Source organism: Schistocerca gregaria, chromosome 3 (genome assembly GCF_023897955.1).
Source record: "Schistocerca gregaria isolate iqSchGreg1 chromosome 3, iqSchGreg1.2, whole genome shotgun sequence".
Lineage (NCBI taxonomy): Eukaryota > Metazoa > Arthropoda > Insecta > Orthoptera > Acrididae > Schistocerca > Schistocerca gregaria.
Window position 1 is genome coordinate 391,924,083 of NC_064922.1, and position 24,167 is coordinate 391,948,249.

Genomic DNA, 24,167 nt, shown 5'->3' on the forward strand with positions numbered 1-24,167 from the left:
ATACTGCTTGACTCTTCGGTGAAGGTATGTTCTAGAACATAACATAACAACATGTGTGCCACCCGTCTGCGAATTCTGTTAACTTCATGTGTTATCGTGTTTTTAACTGTTCGTGTATAGTACTTTATGAGGCTGAGATTGGGTACCAGCCTAGAATTTACGTAAAAGAGCGCTGAATACCGCCTTAAAACGGCACTCAGGGTGGCGAGTGCAGCAGACCTACAGTCATCAACCGCCGCGAGATTTGGACACGGTTTTGGCTCACTTTCCATCATAAGTGAGTGCGCTGCCACCTAAGCTGTAGGAGCAGGTAACTTAAAGGTTAGATAATACGTTTCCTGAAACTTTGTGACTGACGATTGCAGTGACGAGGAGGAGTGTTGCCGCGAGTATGCAGCCAATCCAGACAGAACTCTGTATGTGCAGGACAGGCAAAAATATGAAAACACCGCGAGAAATTCATGCCTGGACGTAAATGGAGATGCTAGCCACACGTGCAAGCTGTGCTGTTGTCTCTAACCAGGATCTACACCTGTCCCACGTTCTGAATACGTCTCATGTATCAGTCGTAGTCAGGACAGCATTCTGTGCAGTTGTGACTACATTATGTTGGAGGTCAATGCATTCGAAAGTGGGCAAAGTTTTGATGCTGATTTGGTGGGTGCTTCCGTAAGCAAGGGAGCCGAAGCGTTTGGTGATTTAAATTGCATACAGGGAAAACAGAAAAACATCATCCGCTATGTCACCACGAGGACGATAGTGTGTGTTTAGTGATGGTGACAGAAGGTCGTTGAAGAGGACAGGGACGAAAAATAAGAGATCGACAGCTGCAATGTCACTGCAGAACTTTAAACCCTTCTAGCTCCAAAATAACACGAAGGGGGCTCCCTAAGCAGAGAGTAACAGGGCGAATTGGAATCCGAAAACCATTAAAACGTGATGTCGAAGCCACAAAAAACCTGCTCTACGGAGCAAAGTCATTTGGACGAATTAATCTAGTTTCACACTGGGCAACTTCTGGAAGAGTTTACATCTCATGAGTGAAACACGACGGGGACTCGGTGATGATTTGAACAGATATGTCACGGTATTCCATGGGCCCCCTGGGTACTTTGGTAGATGGCACGGCCATCAACGATTATCTTACCGTTCTGGCTGATCATGTTCGTCCCATGGTAGATTTGCTTGTTCTCCAATGGTGATGCTGTGTCCCAAGACGTCAGGGTCCCTGTACACACAGCTCGCATTGAGCAGGACTGGTTTCCTGAGCACGAGGATGAATTTTCGTGTCTCCCCTGGCCACCATAGTCACCAGATTTCAAAACGCCTATTACTGAGCATTTGTGGTCCACTCTGGAGAGATGGGTCCGTGATCGCTACGCACCTCCTTTATCGTTACCTGAACTTGCCACTATTTTGCAGGAAGAATGGTATAAGATTCCCTTTTAAACAACACAGAGCCTGTATTTACCCATTCAAAGACGACTGAAATTGCCAATTGATTTAGTGCACAGTATTAACTGGTAATGTTTTGTGTTTTTGATGTTTCCATATCTTTTGTCCAACCCCTGTACCTGCGAAACAGACAACTTACCGTTGACCTGCAAATGGCTCCCAATACTCTATTCATTGGAATGTCAATCGCAAAATTACACTACTGGCCATTAAAACTGCTACACCAAGAAGAAATGCAGATGATAAACGGATATTCATTGGACAAATATATTATACTAGAACGGACATGTGGTTATATTTTCACACAATTTGGGTGCATAGATCCTGAGAAATCAGTACCCAGAACAACCACCTCTGGCCGCAATAACGGCCTTGATATGCCTGGGCATTCAGTCAAACAGAGTTTGGATGGCGTGTACAGGTACAGCTGCCCATGCACCTTCAACACCATACCACAGTTCATCAAGAGTAGTGACTGGCGTATTGAGACGAGCCAGTTGCCCGGTCACCATTGACCAGACGTTTTCGGTTGGTGACAGACCTGGAGAATGTGCTGGCCAGGGCAGCAGTCGAACATTTTATGTATCCAGAAAGGCCCGTACAGGACCTGCAACATTATCCTGCTGAAATGTAGGGTTTCGCAGGGATCGAATGAAGGGTAGAGCCACGGGTCGTAACACATCTGAAATGTAACGTCCACCGTTCAAAGTGCCGTCAGTGCGAACAAGAGGTGACCGAGACGTGTAACCAATGGCACCCCATACCATCACGCCGGGTGATACGCCAGTATGGCGATGACGAATACACGCTTCCAATGTGCGATCACCGCGATGTCGCCAAACACGGATGCGACCATCATGATGCTGTAAACAGAAACTGGATTCATTCGAAAAAATGACCTTTTGCCATTCGTGCATCCAGGTTCGTCGTTGAGAACACCATCGCGGGCGTTCCTGTCTGTGATGCAGCTTCAAGGGTAACCGCAGCCATAGTTTCCGATAGTCAATGCTGCTGCAAACGTCGTCGAACTGTTCGTGCAGATGGTCGTTGTCTTGCAAACGTCCCCATCTGTTGACTCAGGGATCGAGATGTGGCTGCACGATCCGTTACAGCCATGAGGATAAGATGCCTGTCATCTCGACTGCTAGTGATACGAGGCCGTTGGGATCCAGCACGGCGTTCCATTCTGAACCCACCAATTCCACATTCTGCTAACAGTCATTGGATCTCGATCAACGTGAGCAGCAATGTCGCGATACGATAAGCCGCAATCGTGATAGGCTAGAATCCGACCTTTATCAAGGTCGGAAACGTGATGGTACGCATTTCTCCTCCTTACACGGGGCATCTCGACAACGTTTCACCAGGCAATGTCGGTCAACTGCTGTTTGTGTATGAGAAATCGGTTGGAAACTTTCCTCATGTCAGCACGTTGTAGGTATCGCCATCGGCGCCAACCTTGTGTGAATGCTATGCTTATCATTTGCATATCACAGCATCTTCTTCCTGTCGGTTAAAGTTCGCGCCTGTAGCACGTCATCTTCGTGGTGTAGCAATTTTAATGGCCAGTAGTGTATGATTCATACTACATCCCACCCTGTTATTCTGCATGACAACTAAATGAACGAGTAACTGAAAAGCAAAAATAAAGCAAAATAAATATTCTTACCGTCTTGCCAGTGTTCATATCAAACTCGAGTTTTGAAATGACACACTAGAGTTGTTACAGTCTGTTGTGCCACTTTTGAAAGGGTTTTTGATGTCGAGAGATCTGGAACAGTTGATGTAATACAGTCATGTGGATCCAGAGTGGGGAAGAACGAATATGTTTTTTTGGGATCTAATGACATGTTTTCTTCCCTAACTACAGCATTGCACCCACAAATTACGAGGATCTTTGGTCGGCGCACTCAGTGGGTTGCAGATCGACATTCAGTTTAGGCAGAGATCATTAGTTGGGAGGTTCGTGTCGTTATGCAATGTCTGATAAGTAAACATAAAGTATTATCACAAATTACGATGTTGGTACAAGAACAAAAGCCTTGAGGAAAAAAGAAATATTTTTACAACTTGTCACAATCTTATAGGATGGAAAGGAAACAGCTGATGACGCGCCACATTCAGATCGACTATCGTTCAGCACAGCTATAGGTAACATCAAGTAAGTGCAATAAAATACTGATACAAATTCGGGGATCGTTACTCAGATTGACGACGGAGGAAAATGGAATTAGCAAGACCTCAAACATACAGGTTTGAGCGAGTTCTAGATATGTCCTCTACTAGCGCTGCACAAATTGACTGATGAGCAGAAGGCAACTCAGGAAGAAACTTCTGGGAGTGTCATGTGTTCATGCATCTGAAATTCACACAGCACTCTCTGTGAGCCACCTTCACAATGGTTGTGACCTTGAGCTATCACTTCGATCTAGAATAAGGTAGCAAATCCCCACGATTGCGAGTACAATTGTCTGCGTCTATTTGTGGGCAATATGAGGTGTGTCCACCTTTGGCCTATGCAACGATTTGAACTCTGCTGGGGACATTTTCAGTGAGATGTCTGAATGCGTATGGAGGATTGACAGACAATTCTTTGCCAAGAGGGTAATGTTGGACGCTGGGCTCTAGAGCGAAGTCGACGATATAATTCATCGTAGACATGTTCCATTGGGGTCAGGTTGGGGCTTTGAGCAGGCCTGTCCATTTCTGGAATGTTGTTGTTCACAAATCCGGTCTCGGAAAGTGACATATGGCGGGGAGAGCGGCGTGCTGGCCACATACCCCTCCATATCCGCATCCAGTGACACCTTTGGGCTGAGGATGACACGGAGGCCAGTCGGTGCCGTTGGGCCATCATGGCCTGTTCGGGAGGAGTTTAGTTTTTTTATTGTTCACATAGCATTGCGTCACAAACGCTGGTTTATGACTGCCCGCATTGTCATGCTCATACAGTCATTGTCTCCGAACTGTGCCTCTAATGTACGCAGAACGCAACACTGTAAAATATGTTCATATCTTTCTGCAATCAGGGTTTTATTAATCGCAATAAAGGGGCCATACCCTAATAACGTAAAACACCCTGATACCATAACACCACCCGCTCCTTATTTCACTGTTGGCATTACAAATGACGGTAGGTAACGTTCTCCAGGTATTCACCAAACACAAACCTTTCCATCGGTATGCCACAGGGTACAGCGCCATTCATCGCTCCAGATCATTGTCTCCAGTGGTGTTTCTCTTTACACCACCTCAAGCTTCGCTTAGCACTGACTATATAAATGTTTGGCTTAGGAGGAGCTGCTCCACCATTGTACCCTATTGGTAGCGCTTTCGAATTACCGAGTACTTTCTTCCGCTGATTTCATGCGATTTGTTGCTAGCACCCTCCGCAATGCTCAGTGCTCCCTGACCGTCAGAACATGAAGTCTGAATGCTCTTGGTGTAGCTGAGGCTCTTTCTTCTCGTATCTGCTTCACAGTGACATCATCAACAGTCGACTTATGCAGCTTTAGAAACTTTGACATGTCCTTGATGGACATGTTACTCAGATGATATCCAATGACTACTCCACGCCCGAAACCACTAAGCTCTCCTGACCGACGCATTCTGCTGTTACTGCTTTACTACTGACAACAGAGTACTCCATGCCTTCTTTTACACTGGCGGAGATGATGAGATGATGTTTGGTCTGTAGGGCGCTCAACTGCGCGGTCATCAGCTCCAGTACGAAGTCCCAGTTCTTACACAGTCCAGTTTTTACACGGTCCAATCCACTGTCACGAATGATGATGATGAAATAATGAGGACAACACAGGCACCAAGTCCCCAGGTGGAGCAAAATCCCCAAATCGGCCGGGAATCGAAACCACGACCCCATGATCCACTGGACCACTAGCTACGGACAGTTAGTTATATTAGCTAGTCCGCCTGTCGTATTACATAGGGATATACGGATACTTTTGATCAGGAAGTGTATTTTCTTAGTACTTTCAATTTTGTTTCTTAAGAGTTGAAATTCACCGAACATTTTAGACACATCTTGTATGTAACGAACGCAATGGTTATTTGATGAAGACAAGGATTAAATTGCGTATGTTGTGTAGTAGTTTGTGTAGTATCCGAGAATATAATTTACTTCTAACAAGGAAATTCTATAGAATTTACTGTCGAAATGAGCATTTGACAAAAAAAAAACTATCTTGCCAATTTTAACCAGTTAAGAGGGAGGAAAGACTGAGCTACATTCGGCTAAGTGATTTCAGTGCGAGAGCGATGTACGACTGTAGTTTGTCACTGGTGACTGTCTACGAGTACTTTGGGTAAGATCGTTTGTGGTCTGGATTTGATGTACAAACTGGAGTTGAGTCGTCCAACTGGAGTTGATTCATCTATACTACAATTTTGGGACTAACTGTTTGTGTACCTGGTTACTGCGAGTTTTTGACATTGGTTTTCTGTTGCTTCAATTTTTGTCTGTCAAGAACAAACGAGCCATAATCTGAGACCTTCTTTGTATCTTTTCACCGAAAGAGGATGGGCGCTGATAAGGCTCTGGACTCGCATTTGGCAGAAGATAGGCTCGAATCTACCTTCGGTCTTCGAGATTAATACTTAGGGTAACTTACGTAAATAGTTTAACATGAAAAGATAAATCATGTTTCTTTTCTTCCTAATCCAATCAGAACAGCCACTCCATCTCTACAGCCCTCATCATTGACGGGCTGTCAACCCCTTAAACTCTTTACTGTACCTTTTATGTGAATGACACACATGTCTGTATGGTTCTGAACATAATTATCTCTGATGACGATAACGATGAAGGAGTAATTAAGGAAATGTCAGCTGATTCTGGTGTCTATAATATTGTCAGCCGCTTAATTTTTGTGCAGCTACGCATGGCCTCAACTTTAGCGATGGAAGAGGGACAGGCGTGTGGCTCACCTGAAAGAGAAGAGGTTGCCATCCAGACGCTGAGCAGGGTCGTCATGCCCTGTGAGCCTTGGCCGATCTCCTCCAGGTAGTCGGCGAACACGAACGGCGACGTCAGCGCTGGGCCCATGGTAGCTGTCTGCAAACACCAAACAGTCGCGCTATTTAAGATCTTATAAACTGGCCGTTGCAACTTCTATCTTATATAAGCACATGGAACAAAAAATTACTCCAAATAATCCAAGACATGTCCGTCAAGGTGCAGCAGGGTGCCTCAGCGTTCGTCAAATAAGGAAGGTGTAGGTGCTGCTCAGAGAACACGATCCTGACAATTTGCACTAATATAGAAGAAAATTGAGAATACCTTTAGCTTTAGAGAAAAGTAGAGAGACTACAAAAGCAGTTTCGACGCTCTCTTGGTAATGGATGCAACGCTTAAGAAAATGCGGATACTTCCATAGAATTTGTAGAATTCGAAAAAGTGTTCAACAGTGTAAAGAGGTACAAGATGACGGAACTCCTCAGAAAAACAAGTATACCCTACAGGGAAAGATGATATATGTCTGTAAGGACTAATAGGAAACAGTGGGTATGGAATACTAAGCAATAAATGTCGGATTAAAAGGGGTATAAATTAAGGATGCAGTCATCTACATCCACACTGAAGCGCCAAAGGAACTGGTGTGAACATCTGTATTCAAATACAGAGATATGTAAAGAGGCAGAATACGACGCTTCGGTCGGCAACGGCTATAAGAGACAGCAAGTGTCTGGCGCAGTTGTTAGATCGGTTACTACTGCTACAATTGCAGGTTATTAAGATTTAAGTGAGTTTGAACGTGGTATTATAGTCGGCGCACGAGTAATGGGACACAACATCTAAGAGGTAACGATCAAGTGGGGAGTTTCCCGTACGACCATTTCACGAGTGTTCCGCGAATATCAGGAATCCGTAAAACATCAAATCTCCGATATCACTGCGGCCGGTAAAAGATCCTGCAAGAACGGGACCAACGACGACTGACGAGAATCGCCTAACATGACAGAAATCCAACCCTTCCGCAAATTGCTCCTGATTTCAATGCTGGGCCCTCAACAAGTGTAATCGAATGAATCGTTTCGTTCAACGAAACATTGTCGATATGGGCTTCCGGAGCCGAAGGCCACTCGTGTACCGTTGATAACTGCACGACGCGAAGCGTTACGCCTCACCTGGGCCAGTCAACACAGACATTGGACTGTTGATGACTGGGAACATGTTGCCTGGTCTGACGAATCTCGTTTCAAATTGTATCGGGTGGATGAACTTCTACAGGTGTGGAGACAACCCCACGAATCCATGGACCCTGCATGTCAGCAGGGGACTGTTCAAGCTGGTGGAAAATCTGTGTAGTTGACGTTGTAGGAGCCCCCTCATACGTCGAGATACGACTCTGACAGGTGACACGTCAGTATCCCATCTGATCACCTGCATTGATTCATGTTCATTGTGCATTACGAGGGACTTGGCAATTCTAGCAGGACAATGCGACACCCCACACGTCTAGAATTGTTTCAGAGTGGCTCCAGGAACACTCTTCTGAGTTTAAACACTTTGACTGGGCACAAAACTCTCCAGACATGACCGTTATTGAGTATATCTGGGATGCTTTGCAACGTGCTGTTCAGAAGAGATCTCCATACCCTCGTACACTTACATGACTACTCTGCAATTTACAGTTAAGTGCCTGGGAGAGTGTTCATCGAACCACTTTAAACCTATTTCTCTGTCTTTCCACTCTCGAACAGAGCACAGAACACTTAAATCTGTCCGTACGAGTTCTAATTTCTCTTGTTTTATTACGATGATAATTTCTCCCTCTGTAGGTGGGCGTTGAAAAAAGTTGGTGATTGGAATGAGAAACCCCAATTCGTGTATCATACCTGTGGGACATTCTCTCCTATTTCATCATAATACAAAACGAGCTGCTCTTCTTGGAACTATTGCGATTTCCTTCGTCAATCCTATCTGATACGGATCCCACACCGCTCAGCATTACTCTAGAAGCAGTCTTTTTAATAGGCCTCTTACATCATCAGAGTTCTGCTAGTAAATAGCAGTCTTTAGTTTACTTTCCCCACAACATTATCTATGTGATCGTTCCAAATTAAATTATTCGTAACTGCAATTCCTAAGTCCTTAGTTAAATTTACAACCTTTAGATCTGTGTGATTTAACGTGTAACCGAAATTTACCAGACTCCTTTTATCACTCATGTACATGACTTCACATTTTTCAATATTTAGAGTCAATTGCCGCCTTTCGAACCATACTCATATTTTGTCTTAATTATTTTCATTTTGTTTTGACTATTTGACGTCTATAAAAGATGATAAACGACAGCATCATCTGCAAACAATCTAAGAGGGCTGTTCACATTGTTACCTTAGTAGAAGTATTCTGTATGTATTGGCTCACTTTGGCTTACTATCTCACTCACGAGTTCGTTCACTAGTTCAGCAAAACGTTAGCCAAAACATACAGTATACTTCTACTATAATATATATTTTTCAGTTCAGATTCACTATTTTTTTAAATGGTGAATGTAAGAAAATAAATTTAATATATAGTTTTTTGCAGAGGTAGTTAGAATGAGAGATCCAAAATTAATAATAAAAGACATTAAATTTAATTATTTTCAAAAGTAGTTGAAGCTAGGGTAGTTGAAAGTAAAGTGAAGTGATTTTCTTACCTGTATGAAATCAGACAATAAAGAAGTAAGAGAAAAATTAGTTAAATTTGTTTTATCTGCTTTTAGTAATCCCTGCAGTTGCACTATCCTCCGTGCCCTCGGTGCTTAAGATGGATAGAGCGTCTGCCATGTGAGCAGGGGATCCCGGGTTCGAGTCCCTTGTGCATCGGGGCACACATTTTCAACTGTCCCCGTAGATATATATCAACGCCTCTCGACAGCTTAGGATCTTGATTTAATTATTTTCATTCTAAGAGAGCTGCATGGTCACCGATGGTATCTGTTCTTTCGGACACGTCTGAAAGAACAGATACCATTTTCATATCCCAACATAAAGGTTGATATCAGACTCTAAGTAAGGAATATGACCTCCTCGGGGAGTAATACATATTTTGTACCTGTTATTCTTGCTGGCTGGCAAACTGTTCAGTAGTCTTTCGGGATATTGTCCCACTCCTCTCTCAAGGTGGTTTTCAGTTCTTTCACTGCCGGGGAGAGGGGGTTCGTTGAGAAACACATCTGCAAAGAACATTATAGGCTTGCTCTATAGGGTTTAGGCCCAGGTAGTACGTTCAATATCTTCACTTTGCAGTGTTTCCGACACGTCAGCGGACCTTTGTGGGCATGTATTCTCGTCCATAAACAGAACGTCGAGACCCACCATACACGTGAAAAGGCGGACATCATTGAGAGTAATCTCCGTGCAATACCTCTCTGCTTAAAGGTACCTCGCGCAGAGATCTGCAGCTTGCTCACACCATAACGCCTAGGCCATACTGATGATGTTCGTGAACATTCCGGTGTGTGAAACGTGTTCCCCTCTCTCTCCTTACTAACTAGTGGTCATAATCACTTGCCACAGTGAAGCGAGATTCGTCGGAGAACATCACTCTGGACCGTTGTTGTTTACCCCAACCAACATGGTGTTTACATCAAAGAACTTTTTCTCGGCGAGGGCGTGGTTGAAGTGTGATGCATTTAACGGGCTTCCGAGCATGTAATGGCTCTGAGGACTATGGGACTTAACTCCTGTGGTCATCAGTCCCCTAGAACTTAGAACTACTTAAACCTAACTAACCAAAGGACAACACACACATCCATGACCGAGGCAGGATTCGAACCTGCGACCGTAGCTGTCGCGCGGTTCCAGACTGTAGCGCCTAGAACCGCTCGGCCACTGTGACCGGCTCCGAGCATATAATCCCCACCGATTTAATCACCGCGAAATGGTTCTGTCGGAGACACGTGTGCCGTTAGCAGTTACGAGGTCTGCAGAGATCTCCCTAGGAGTGAGATGTTGTTCCTTTCCGCCACTAGGGCCAACTATCGATCCTCTTGCGGTGTGGTGGTCCGTCTACGACAACCGGCATGTTTTCGGACAGCATTTTCTCCTTCAGTGGCCTTTTTCAATCGCGTTATGACACATGCGGCACACTCATTACTGCGGCCACTCTAGTGACACTATGACCGTCTTCGAGCCGCCAACTGCTCGCCCCCGATCATAAGCGCTCGAACGATGCCTTGCAGGCATGTTGCTGGACCGTATGGAAAGTCGCACTAATCGGTTCCACAACATCATTCAGCAAATATCGTACTGTACGAACTATCGAATATTTATAGAGTGTACTGCATAGGTTTCGCAGCAGCTGTCATCGCTCGCCCTCTGCTTTTCCTTTTCTTATGACTGGTCGGGTGTTTCGGAGCGGTTGTCGATTGTTCCGCACCAATTGACAGTTGTTATTTAGCAACTGTTGTGCAGTGTAGCTTGAATTGACAAAAGTCACACGTTAGCGATAAGCAGCTATATAGATAGCGGTAGTATCGCGTACGCAAGGTATGAAAGGGCAGTGCTTTGGTGCAGCTGTCATTTGTACTCAGGTGATTCATATGAAAAGGTTTCAGACGTGATTGTGGGAGCTCACAATCACCAAATATGTTCAAGATATTTCAAGATCTTTGCATCAAACGTGTAGAGGCGAAAGGTCACATTATTGGAATAACGCTGATTGGTGGTTGGAGCTAGGCGCAAGAGACATTCAAAAATGTTCAAACGTGTGTGAGTTCTTAAGGTACCAAACTGCAGTTGTCATCGGTCCCTAGACTTACACACTACTTAAACTAACTTTTACTAACCAATGCTAGGAACAACACAGACACCGATGCCCGACTGAGGACTCGAACCTCCGGCGGGAGAGGCCGCGCAGTCAGTGACATGGCGCCTCTAACCGCGCGGCCACTACGGGACATTCAATTTCGGAAATCGTTAGTGAATTCAATATTCCGAGATCCACAGTGTCCAGAATGTGTCGAGAATGCCAAATTTCAGGCATTACCTCTCACGACGGACTTTGCAGCAGCCGATGACCTTCACTTAACGACCGAGAGCAGCGGCGTTTGAGTAGAGTTGTCATTAACGGATAAGCAACACTGCGTGACACACTCGCAACAATCAATGTGGGACGTACGAGAACGTGTCCGTTAGGGCAGTGCGGTGAAATCTGGCGTTAACGGACTACGGCAGCAGACAAGTTGCGCGAGTGCCTTTGCTGGTAGCACGGCATCGCCTGCAGCGCCTCTCCTGGCCTAGTGACCTCTGGAAAACTGCGGCTTCGTCAGATGAGTCCCATTAAAAAAAAAATGGCTCCGAGCACTATGGGACTCAACTTCTGAGGTCATCAGTCTCCTAGAACTTAGAACTAACCTAAGGACATCATACACATCTATGCCCGAGGAAGGATTCGAACCTGCGACCGTAGCGGTCGCGCGGTTCCAGACTGTAGCGCCTAGAACCGCCCAGCCACCCCGGCCGGCAGTCCCATTTTCAGTTGGGAAGATAAGGTTCCTGTGTGGCGCATACCCTATGAAGTCATTGACCTAAGTTATTAACAAGGCACTATGGCTCCATAATGGTGTGGGTTATGTTTACGTGGAATGGGTCTTCTGATCCAACTGAACGGATCATGACCGAAAATGGTTGTGTTTCGCTACTTGCAGATCATTTGCAGCCAAACAACGACGGAGTTTTTATCGATGACAACGCACCTTGTCACCAGGCCACAATTGGTCGCCACTGGTTTAAAGAACATTCTGGCCAATTCGAGCGAATAATTTAGCCACCCAGAGCGCCCGACACGAATCCCATCGAAAATTTTATGGGACGTAATGGAGAGGTTATTTCGTGCAGAAAATCGTGCACCGACAGAAGTTTCGCAATTATGGCTGGCTGTAGAGACAGCAGGGTTCGATATCTCTGCAGAGGACTTTCAACGACGAGTTGTTGCACTACGTCCGGCAAAAGGAGGTCCAACACGACATTAGGGCTGCTGTGACCTCTGAGCGTGTGTGAGAGAGCGTGTGAAACTCTAGGCAGTGAGGTTACGAGGAGGGTAGTGTATAGGGGCGGGTACTCACGCAGATGAAGGCGACGGCGGCGGCGACGAGCCAGCTCCACCCGCCGTCGGGCGCCTGTGGTGCTGGCGGCTGCTGCGGCTGCTGCTGCTGCCCGCGGGCCGCCGGCGTGTGGCCCGCAGCCGCGGCTGCCGCCCCGGCCGTGACGGCGGGCCGCGCCTCCCCCGCAGACTCCAGCAGCCGCTCCTGCTCGGGCTGCAGCCGGCCCTCTGCCTCCTCCCCCCACTGCTGCTGCGCTGCCTCTGCGTCCACCACCATCGTCTACACGCTGCTTCAATCTCGCCCTGTAAAAGCCATAACCACATGTTATACGACACTTCTCTTTTTCTATCACTGTGCCACATCTGAGTCTACTGAGAACAGGATGTCGTCACTGATGATAATAATTCCATAGTTAACAATAATTTATGTTCTATGAGTTTTTTTCCTTCTAAATTATCTCTGTTCATCAAAACCAATGTTGTACAACATAACCCACCACCTAAAGACATTAGTGGGTCGACGTTACATACAAAGTTACAAATTCCAGTAGCATTTACCAAAATCCGAAGAAATTCTGGTCGTATGTAAAGTACATAAGCGGCAAGACGCAGTCAGTACCTTCGCTGCGTAGTGCCGATGGTACTGTTACCGACGACTGAGCCGCTAAAGCGGAGTTATTGAACGCAGTTTTCCGAAATTCCTTCACCAGGGAAGACGGATGGAATATTACAGAATTTGAAACACGAACAGCTGCTATCATGAGTTTCTTAGAAGCAGATACCTTAGGGGTTGAGAAGCAACTCAAATCGCTTGATACAGGCAAGTCTTCAGGTTCAGATTGTATACCGATTAGGTTCCTTTCAGATTACGCTGATACAATAGCTCCCTACTTAGCAATCATACACAACTGCTCGCTCACCGACAGGTCTGTACCTGCAAATTCGAAAATTGTACCGGTCGCACCAGTGTTTAAGAAGGGTAGCAGCAGTAATCCATCGAACTATAGACCTATATCATTGACGTCGATTTGCAGTAGGGTTTTGGAGCATGGTTTCAGAAAACATCGTTCTTGTGCAACACAGATAGCACTTTATTCGCACGAAGTTATGGCCGCTATCGACAGGAGATCTCAAGTTGATTCCGTATTTCTGGATTTCCGGAAAGCTTTTGACACCGTTTCTCACAAGCGACTTCTAATCAAGCTGCTGGCCTGTGGGGTATCGTCTCAGTTGTACGACTGGGTTCATCATTTCCTGTCAGGAAGGTCGCAGTTCGTAGTAATAGACGGCAAATCATCGAGTAAAACTGAAGTGGTATCAGGTGTTCCCCACGGAAGCGTCCTGGGACCCCTGCTGTTCCTGATCTATATAAATGACCTGGGTGACAATCTGAGCAGTTCTCTTGGGTTGTTCGCAGATGATGCTGTTATTTACCTTTTAGTAAGGTCATCCGAAGACCAGTATCAGTTGGAAAGCAAATTAGAAAAGATTGCTGTATGGTGTGGCAGGTGGCAGTTGACGCTAAATAACGAAAAGTGTGAGGTGATCCACATGAAGTCCAAAAGAAATCCGTTGGAATTCGATTACTCGTTAAATAGTACAGTTCTCAAAGCTGTCAATTCATCTAAGTACCTGGGTGTTAAAATTACGAACAACTTCAGTTGGAAAGACTACATAGATAACATTGTGGGGAAGGAGAGCCAAAGGTTGCGTTTCATTGGCAGGACACTTAGAAGATGCAACAAGTCCACTAAAGAGACAGCTTACATTACACTCTTTCGTCCTCTGTTAGAATATTGATGCGCGGTGTGGGATCCTTACTAGATGGGATTGACGGAGGACATCGAAAGGGTGCAAAAAAGGGCAGCTCGTTTTGTATTATCACGTAATAGGGGAGAGAGTGTGGCAGATATGATACGCGAGGTGGGATGGAAGTCATTAAAGCAAAGACGTTTCTCGTCGCGGTGAGATCTACACTCCTGGAAATGGAAAAAAGAACACATTGACACCGGTGTGTCAGACCCACCATACTTGCTCCGGACACTGCGAGAGGGCTGTACAAGCAATGATCACACGCACGGCACAGCGGACACACCAGGAACCGCGATGTTGGCCGTCGAATGGCGCTAGCTGCGCAGCATTTGTGCACCGCCGCCGACAGTGTCAGCCAGTTTGCCGTGGCATACGGAGCTCCATCGCAGTCTTTAACACTGGTAGCATGCCGCGACAGCGTGGACGTGAACCGTATGTGCAGTTGACGGACTTTGAGCGAGGGCGTATAGTGGGCATGCGGGAGGCCGGGTGGACGTACCGCCGAATTGCTCAACACGTGGGGCGTGAGGTCTCCACAGTACATCGATGTTGTCGCCAGTGGTCGGCGGAAGGTGCACGTGCCCGTCGACCTGGGACCGGACCGCAGCGACGCACGGATGCACGCCAAGACCGTAGGATCCTACGCAGTGCCGTAGGGGACCGCACCGCCACTTCCCAGCAAATTAGGGACACTGTTGCTCCTGGGGTATCGGCGAGGACCACTCGCAACCGTCTCCATAAAGCTGGGCTACGGTCCCGCACACCGTTAGGCCGTCTTCCGCTAACGCCCCAACATCGTGCAGCCCGCCTCCAGTGGTGTCGCGACAGGCGTGAATGGAGGGACGAATGGAGACGTGTCGTCTTCAGCGATGAGAGTCGCTTCTGCCTTGGTGCCAATGATGGTCGTATGCGTGTTTGGCGCCGTGCAGGTGAGCGCCACAATTAGGACTGCATACGACCGAGGCACACTGGGCCTACACCCGGCATCATGGTGTGGGGAGCGATCTCCTACACTGGCCGTACGCCTCTGTAGATCGTCGAGGGGAGACTGAATAGGGCACGGTACATCCAAACCGTCATCGAACCCATCGTTCTACCATTCCTAGACCGGCAAAGGAACTTGCTGCTCCAACAGGACAATGCACGACCGCGTGTATCCAGTGCACCCAACGTGCTCTAGAAGGTGTAAGTCAACTACCCTGGCCAGCAAGATCTCCGGATCTGTCCCCCATTGAGCATGTTTGGGACTGGATGAAGCGTCATCTCACGCGGTCTGCACGTCCAGCACGAACGCTGGTCCAACTGTGGCGCCAGGTGGAAATGGCATGGCAAGCCGTTCCACAGGACTACATCCAGCATCTCTACGATCGTCTCCATGGGAGAATAGCAGCCTGCATTGCTGCGAAAGGTGGATATACACTGTACTAGTGCCGACATTGTGCATGCTCTGTTGCCTGTGTCTATGTGCCTGTGGTTCTGTCAGTGTGATCATGTGATGTATCTGATCCCAGGAATGTGTCAATAAAGTTTCCCCTTCCTGGAACAATGAATTCACGGTGTTCTTATTTCAATTTCCAGGAGTGTATTTATGAAATTTCAATCATCAACTTTCTCTTCCGAATGCGAAAATATTTTGTTGAGCCCAACCTACATAGGTAGGAATGATTATCAAAATAAAATAAGAGAAATCACATCTCGAACAGAAAGGTTTAGGTGTTCGTTTTTCCCGCGCGCTGTTCGGGAGTGGAATGGTAGAGAGATAGTACGATTGTGGTTCGATGAACCCTCTGCCAAGCACTTAAATGTGGATTGCAGAGTAATCATGTAGATGTAGACGTAGATGTAGAAACTCTATTTAACTATTGTTTGTATCAACTACAGGATGGGAAGTTAGTTCTATGGGTTTTACTACTATTTGATCTACTGTTAGTCTACCATGCTATCTACTCTATCCTACTCTACAACAATTACATCTTGCAACGTTACAGGTGTGCCAGTAAGAAGATATAAACCTACTATCTCTTGGCCGTGCCCACTGATCTAATCCCAGTGGGCGTGTCCCTGGCACTGGGCTGGCATTAACGCAAATCGCTGAAGGTCTTTTAAAAAATATCCTACTATCTATTTCCTAAAAGTAATTCTATCTGCTAGGTCGTAATCAGTGTGCTTTGTCTGTAGTCGGTAAGTTCGCGCCCTGTCTGTTAGTCGTCACGGCGGTCGGCCAGTGCGCATCCTGGCGGAAAGGGATGGTGCGTGATGTCACGTTTTGGTTCTTTCACTACTCAATCTCCCTACGATATTCTCTCAGGACTTTGGCAGATACCTCACTGGCCAATTTATCAACGATAGTGAAGGTGATTCGGTCCCTAATTAGATGGAAGGTATCTGTATTTGGCAGTGAATTCCTTAACTCAGCGGCAACGTCGTCGAAAAGGGGACACTCGTAGACCACGTGGTCCGCTGTACCTATCCCGGCACCACAGTCACACGATGGCGTCGCTCTTTTCCCGAAACGGCAGAGATATGCCGGGTACGGCCGATGCCCAGTGAGGAAGTGCAGCAGTCCCTTGCTAGGCTGAAAATGCTTCATTCTCAATCTTTCTTGGACGTTTGGTAAAAGTTTGTATGTTCTTCTCCCTGTCTCATCCCCACCCCAGATTTCTTGCCAGTGTTCCATCCCCCTTCTTTTAATTGATATTGTATCCCCCACTCTGGCCCCCTTAATGTCCCCGGTTTTTTCGATCTGCTCCTTTTTTACCCAGTACCATGCGGCCTGCTCCCTGATTTTTACATCTCGGGGGCACAGCCCCATGAGAATCAACAATGCTCCCTCTGGTGATGTACGATATGCCCCGACTGAACGTAGTAGCATGTTCCGCTGCACTCTCCTCACGGCCATAGCAGGAACGACCCTCGCGAGTCTGTAAGCCCAGACTCCGGACACGTAGTCCACGATGGAGACAAGGATTGTGTTGTGATAGAGTTTGATGAGGTTTGGTGGGAGATGAAATCGCCTATGACCTATAGTGATAAGGTTATTTAGTACTTCTAGTGACCTATGTGTTGAGACTTGAATGTGCCGGGCGAAACTCCATTTCTCGTCTAGTACTATTCCTAAGTATCTTGTTTCCCGACGACGTATTACTGGAGTGCCATCCATCCTGACTGTAGGGTTTCTTGCCCATTGGCCTTTTAAGAGTAAGTAAGTAGATTTATTCGGTGCGACTTTCTCTTTAGTTCTGTGGCACCACTGTGATAGTATTGTCATGGTCCTATCTATTTTCGGCTCCAATTCCTCTCGGCTACGGCCGCCAACCAACAGGTGGAGGTTATCAGCGTAGGCTATCACATCTAGTACATCTGCACAGTCCTTCAGGGTGTCAAGGAGTGGCTCCATACTGACATCCCAAAAGAGTGCCTTCTGTGAGGTTTCGGGATTGCAGCCGGATCATGTTGACTTCCTGCCACAATATTTCGGCTGGCAAGCGTCCAGCCACTTTCAGGTGAGTGTCAGTGGCGGACAGTTACCTGCAGATGACTGGACGGTTGCCAGCTGAAATATTGTGGTAAGAAGTCAACACGATCCTGCTACAATCCCGAATCCTTATAGAGTATTCAGTATGCCGGGAAAACTTCAATAATCACAATAATTTATGTGTTATGGTACTAATGTCACATACCTGCACATACAGACATAATGACCTTTCTATACTCTGAGAAGCTCACTTGGAGAAACCAGCACGGTTTTAGGAAACAGCGGTCATGCGAGACACAGCATGATATGCAACAGGCTCTAGGTACCGGCTCCCAGGTTGATGCCATATTTCTCGACTTTCGAAAGGCGTTCGACTCAATTTAGCACTGTCGTTTGCTCCAAAAAGTGGCGCTTACCAGCTATCCGATTACATATGCGGTTGGATAGAAAGTTTTCTAACAGACAGAGAACAGTATGTCGTCCTGAACGGGGTGATTTCAACAGAAACAAGCGTAACTTCAGGTGTGTCCCCGGGCAGCGTAATACGCCCTTGGTTTTTACGATTTACATAAACAATCTGATTGGTGGTATTGACAGCGGCATTAGACTGTTTGCCGATGATGCTGTAGTCTACAGCAAAGTAGTAACACACGAAAGTTGTGAACAAATCAATCCGGATTTGCAGAAAATAAATGCATGGTGTAATGACTGGCAGTTATCTGTCAATATTAGTAAGCGTAACCTACTGCGTATAACAAGGCGAAAATCCCCATTAATGTATGAATACAAAATAAATGCCCAGTCTTTGGAAGTGGTAACACCCTTCAAGTATCTGGGTGTGACTATTCGAAATGGTCTCAGATGGAATGATCAGATTACACAATTAACGGGTAAGGCAAACTCTAGATTGCGGTTTATTGGTAGAATCCTGAAGCGATGCAGTCCTTCAACAAGGGAAATATGTTAGTTTGCCCAGTCTTAGAGTATTGTTCGTCTGTATGGGACCCCTACCAGTTGCGTCTGATTCAAGAGATTGAGAAGGTCCGAAGAAGAGCGACAAATTCGTGACTGATACATTTTGCCATCGCGAGAGTATTACAGATCTCATAGAAAGTTTGAAGTGGGACAGACTTGCAGATACACCGCGCGCTAAACTGAAGGGGCTGCTCACTAAATTCCAAAATCCGATCTTCACCGAGGATGTAGAGCATATGTTATTACCACCGACTTTCAAATCACGAAATGATCACGATTCATAGATAAGGGAAATTAGAGCTCGTTCTAAGGCGTTCAGACAGTCATTTTTCCCTCGCGCAGTCCGCAAGCAGAACAGAGAAGGGGGGGGGGGGGCGGGGAATATGACTTTGGCGCGAATTGTCCATCCGCCACACACCGCTTGGTGGCTAGCGGAGTATATATGTAGAAGCAGATATGTAGATGTAGATTTAGACTGCATGAAATATAAGCAGCAAGTGCAATTAACTCTTGGCTATCTCCAATGTCAACGTGGTTTCATGTGCGATTTTTTTTACAAGTCACATGACTTGGATATAATTTGCACTGAAGATAGCTACACAGTAGTTGAAATCGATGTGCATTTAACAGGTTAAAAATTTATGCCCAACGCTTCCCTTCCTCCTATCTTGAATGATTTATGTGTAAATTCCTTGAGACAGAAAAGCTTCTGTCTGCATATCAGCACAGATTTACAAAGCACCTCTCGTGGGAAACTCTGCTTACCCTTTTCTCGCACGACATCCAGCGGACCATGTACACTGAAGCGTCAAAGAAACGAGTATAGGAACGCGTATTCAAATACAGGCAGAATATGGCGGTGCGATCGGCAACGCCTATATAAGGCGCAACTGCAAGATCGTTTACTGATTCTACAATGACAGATTATCAAGATATAAGTGAGTTTCAACGTGGTGTTACAGTCGGCGCACGACCGACGGGACATAGCATCTCAGAGGTAGCGATGAAGTGGGGATTTTTCCGTACGATCACTTCGCGAGTGTATCGTAAATATCAGGAATCCGGTACCATTCAACTAGACATCATTGATATGGGCTTTCGGAGTCGAAGGCCCACTCATGTACTGTTGATGACTGCATGACACACAGCTTTACGCCTCGCGTGGGCCTGTCAACAGCGACGTTGGACTATTGATGCCTGGAAACATGTTGCCGGTCGGACGAACCTCGTTTCAAATTGTATCGAGCCGATCGACGTGTGTGTGTTTGGAGACAACCTCACGAATCCATGGACCCTGCGTGTTAGCAGGGGGCTATGGAATCTGGTGGATGCTCTGTAATGGTGTGGGGAGTGTGCAGTTGGAGTGATATGGGATCAATGATACGTCTAGATACGACTCTGACAGGTGACACGTACGTAAGCATTCTGTCTGACTACCTGCATCCATTCATGTCCATTGTGAATTACGACGGACTTGGGCAATTTCAGTAGGACAATACGATAGCTCACGCGTCCTGAATTGCTACAGAGTGGCTCCAGTAACACTCTTCTGAGTTAAACACTTCCTCTTGTCACCAAACTCCCAGACATGAACATTGTTGAGTATATCTGGGATGCCTTGCAACGTGCAGTTTAGAAGAGATCTCCACCCCTTCGTACTCTTACGTTTTTATGGACACCCCTGCTGGATTCATGGTGTCAGTTCCCTCCAGCACTACTCCAGACATTAGTCGAGCCCATGCCACGTCGTGAAGCGGCAAATCTGCGTGCTCACGGGGGCCCTACACGATATTAGGCGGGTGTACCAGTTCTTTTGGCTCTTCAGTATATTAACTCCAACAGGTACATCCCATATTCCAAGATCTCCGAAAATCGTTTGAGACAGTGTACCACTGAGACTGTTAATGGAGGTAAGAGCATACGGAATAGATTTATAGATGTTTGAGTGGTAAAAAACCAACGCTCTCCGAAGGGATTACCCAAATGGGACGGAAATCGGTAGAAGTGATGTACATGTACAGACAAACAAATAATTAGTTTCAGAAAAATTGAATCATTTATTCAAGAAAAAGACCTTCGCAAATTGAGAAACTCAGTAACTCAATTAGTTCATCGGATTGACAATGTTTGAGAGAATTGTTGGATGTCCTCCTGAGGGATATTATGCCCAAATATGTCCAACTGGCGTTGGTTGGAGGGCACTAAATGCTCCAAATGCTCTCAACTGGAGAGGGATCCGGCGATCTTGCCGGCCAAGATAGGGTTTGGCGACCACGAAGAGAAGCAGTAGAAACTCTCGCCGTAAGCGGGCGGGTATTATCTCGATGAAATGCAAGCCTGTGATGACTCATGATGAAGGGCAACGAAATGAGGAGTGCAACATCGTCGACGTACCGCTGTGGTGTAAGGACGCCGCGGATGACAACCAAAGGGGTCCTAATATGAGATTAAATGGAATCCCAGACCATCAGTCCTGGGCGTTGTGAAGTGTGGCGGGCGTTAGCCAGGTTCATGAGGCCTAAATAGATGTAAACAAATATGGGGTGAACGTGAGACGAATGTACTCCTAAAAACGCGTTGGCATGGCGTGATAGGAAAGGAATGCCATTCGTATCGGTACTTTACCCCATAAACGCTGTAATTTAGACTTCGTGTGCTAAGAGCGTTGCTGTAGCGCCACGTGACGAGGTGGCTTCCGAAGTTAAGTATGAGAACGAGGCAACGGAGGTTGCCCATGCCTGAACCAATCGTAACGCTGTAAATTAGTACGAAATGGATGCGCACATAAGGACGGTAGAAGGGAAGGCGAATGGTCGACTTCAGTTTGTTGGATGAACTTTAGGAATGTGCAGCTTATCCACATACGAGACCGCGTATGCAACACTGGTGCGACCCATTCTAGAGTACTTCTCGAGTTTTTGGGATCCCCACCAGGTTGGATTAAAGAAAAATATCGAAGCAAATTAGAGGTGTGGTGCTAGATTTATTACTGTTGTGTTCGATCAACACGCGAGAGTTACGGAAATGCTTCGGAAACTAAAATAGGAATAGGTTGGGGGGAAAACGAGGTTCTTTTCACAAAACAATGTGGCGAAAATTTAGAGAACGTGCGTTTGCAGCTGACTGCAGAACGACTCTACCGTCACAAATGTACATTACACATAAGGACAGCGATGAAAAGATAAAGAGAAATGAGGACTTTTAATGCAGGCCTCATTACGAGATCGCTGTCAGGAGAGACCCGGATATCCAGGTTCGCCGGAGACAGAGAGGTCGGAGATGTCTGGTGGAGCGGCCGCCAAATTTCCCGGGTTTAAGTCCATTAGATTTCTATATGTGGATACATGTGAAGGCATTTGTATGAGCTGATACTACTTTAAATTGCTGCTTAGTCACCTGTTTTTATTTTAGAAGTGTGGTTCCACAGTTAAGGACTAACCTGTACCACATTACTGTGATGATCTGAACACGCCAAAGGCCTATCGTAAATAGGAGTTCGTGGTGTATGTGAAATACCGCTTTAATTTTTCCAAAAGTCGTTGCTAGCGAATGCCTTGCCGTAGCAAGAGACAGGTGGTCGAGTAAAACCGGCTGCAGAGTTACGTAAGCAGTCGCTAAGTTGCTGACCCGGTGGCTCCGCCTCGTGCTGGGTAGGCACTTGCAGTCTGGTGGAGCGAGGTCGCTGACTCCGCTCTGGGGAACGTGTAGCCGAGAGGCAAGGTCGCCGAACCAGCGTGTCCGCCCTAATGTCGCCGTTTCAACGGTCACAGCCTCATGCTTGCCTTAAGACTGCAAGGTGGTTCTCAGACGAGAAGAGACGACGATGCAGTAGCACTCCCGAACACACTCCAACCTTCGACACGCCAAGAAAAGTAAGAATTTCATCCACTTCGTGGTTCATAGCGGTCAGTCTGGTGGCATGGAAATGAGACACAGAGAACTCTTTTACGGTTTTCGTGAACTCTGTTAACGTTTAGGATGCTTCCTTTATTGTAATTCCAGTCTTTGATAGAAATGTTTTTTTGTAATCACATTACTAATTTCAGTTGCTAATGACCATCTTCAGACTTGAGTAAAAACGTGTAGCATGACAACACGTTTTCACTCAGATCTGAAGGTGATCATTACCGAGCGAAATTAATAACATGATTGCAAATAAATATTGTGACCTACGAACGGAATTATAATAAAGCTAAAATTTTCCTGGATCGCTGGAAACTCTCTAATGACTGTGTCACAGCTTTTATAGGGTGATGTTGGCTAGAACGTTTTTCGAGAGTCCAGCCGTATAAGCAGGAAAAGTTTCTTCTATTTGTGAAATGTGAATGTTGTGATTTAATGTAACGGTTTAGTGTACACGATAACGATGAGTGCCTACATAATTCAGACTGCCGTTGGCGACGATTATGAGAAAGAGGCAGAAGGAGAGAGAGAGACAGAGAGAGAGAGAGAGAGAGAGAGAGAGAGAGAGAGAGAGAAGTGGGTGTAACTTGGTTCTGAGTAACGAGGAGAAACGGTAGATGACCTTTTACCCAAAGTGCCGGCTGCTTAAACCACTTCCCTTCCCTCCATCGTCAACGATGTACCAAAAATATTCTCCTCACAGGCTGTGAAAAAAGCGCCAAATACTGACCCACTGCTCACAACGCATAGTGAACAAGTGAAGCGTATAGTGAACAAAACTTACAGAAAAGTACTGTAAAATGTTGTTGTATCGGTGACAGGATGGTTCTCATTAGAATCGACGGTAAATTAACATCGACGACGATAGTTCAGGTATAGAGGACGGCGTCGCAAGCCGGAGATGAAGAGACAAAGACAGCATATGAGGATATTGAACTGCTAATTCAGTACCTAAAGGGAGATGAAAATCACAAGAGGAGTAGGTATACTTGGAAAAGGCCGGGAGATACGCAAGATTTTAATTAGATTACAACATAGTCGGCTAGATTCCGAAATCTGATATTGGATTTTAAGGAGTATATATAGACTCAGATTACTGTTTAGTAATGACGAAGTTTAAGAGATTAATCAGGAAGAATCAATGCCGAAGAAGCGGGATATGGAAGTACTAAGGAATGAACAAATACGCTTAAAGTTCTCTGAGTCAATAGATACTACAGTAATAAATAGCTCATTAAGCAGTTCAGTTGAAGAGAAATGGGCATCTCTAAAAAGGGCAAACACAGAAAATGGAAAGAAAAACATAGGTGCTGGAAAGGTAACCGCACAGAAACCATGGGTAATAGGAGCAATACTTGAATTGATCGATGAAAGCAAGAAGTACAAAAATGTTCAAGGAAATTCTGGAATACAGAAATACAAGTCACTAAGGAATGAAATAAATAAACAGTGCAGGGACGCTAAGGAGAAATGGTTACATGAAAAAGCGAAAAA

General features: G+C 46.0%; 1 protein-coding gene across 2 annotated transcripts in view; it reads right to left on the bottom strand.

The window, feature by feature from the left end:
* The window catches only part of LOC126354344 (monocarboxylate transporter 7-like), a 147,528-nt gene that overhangs the window by 45,373 nt on the left and 77,988 nt on the right, over positions 1-24,167 (bottom strand). For both annotated transcript variants that reach the window (XM_050003919.1, XM_050003920.1), the window contains exons 2-3: positions 12,531-12,811; positions 6,400-6,526 (exon numbers count right to left, since the gene is read on the bottom strand). In XM_050003919.1, the coding sequence (XP_049859876.1) occupies positions 6,400-6,526; positions 12,531-12,785 (382 nt within the window). In that variant the 5' untranslated portion in view covers positions 12,786-12,811. The remainder of the gene's footprint in view (positions 1-6,399; positions 6,527-12,530; positions 12,812-24,167) is intronic.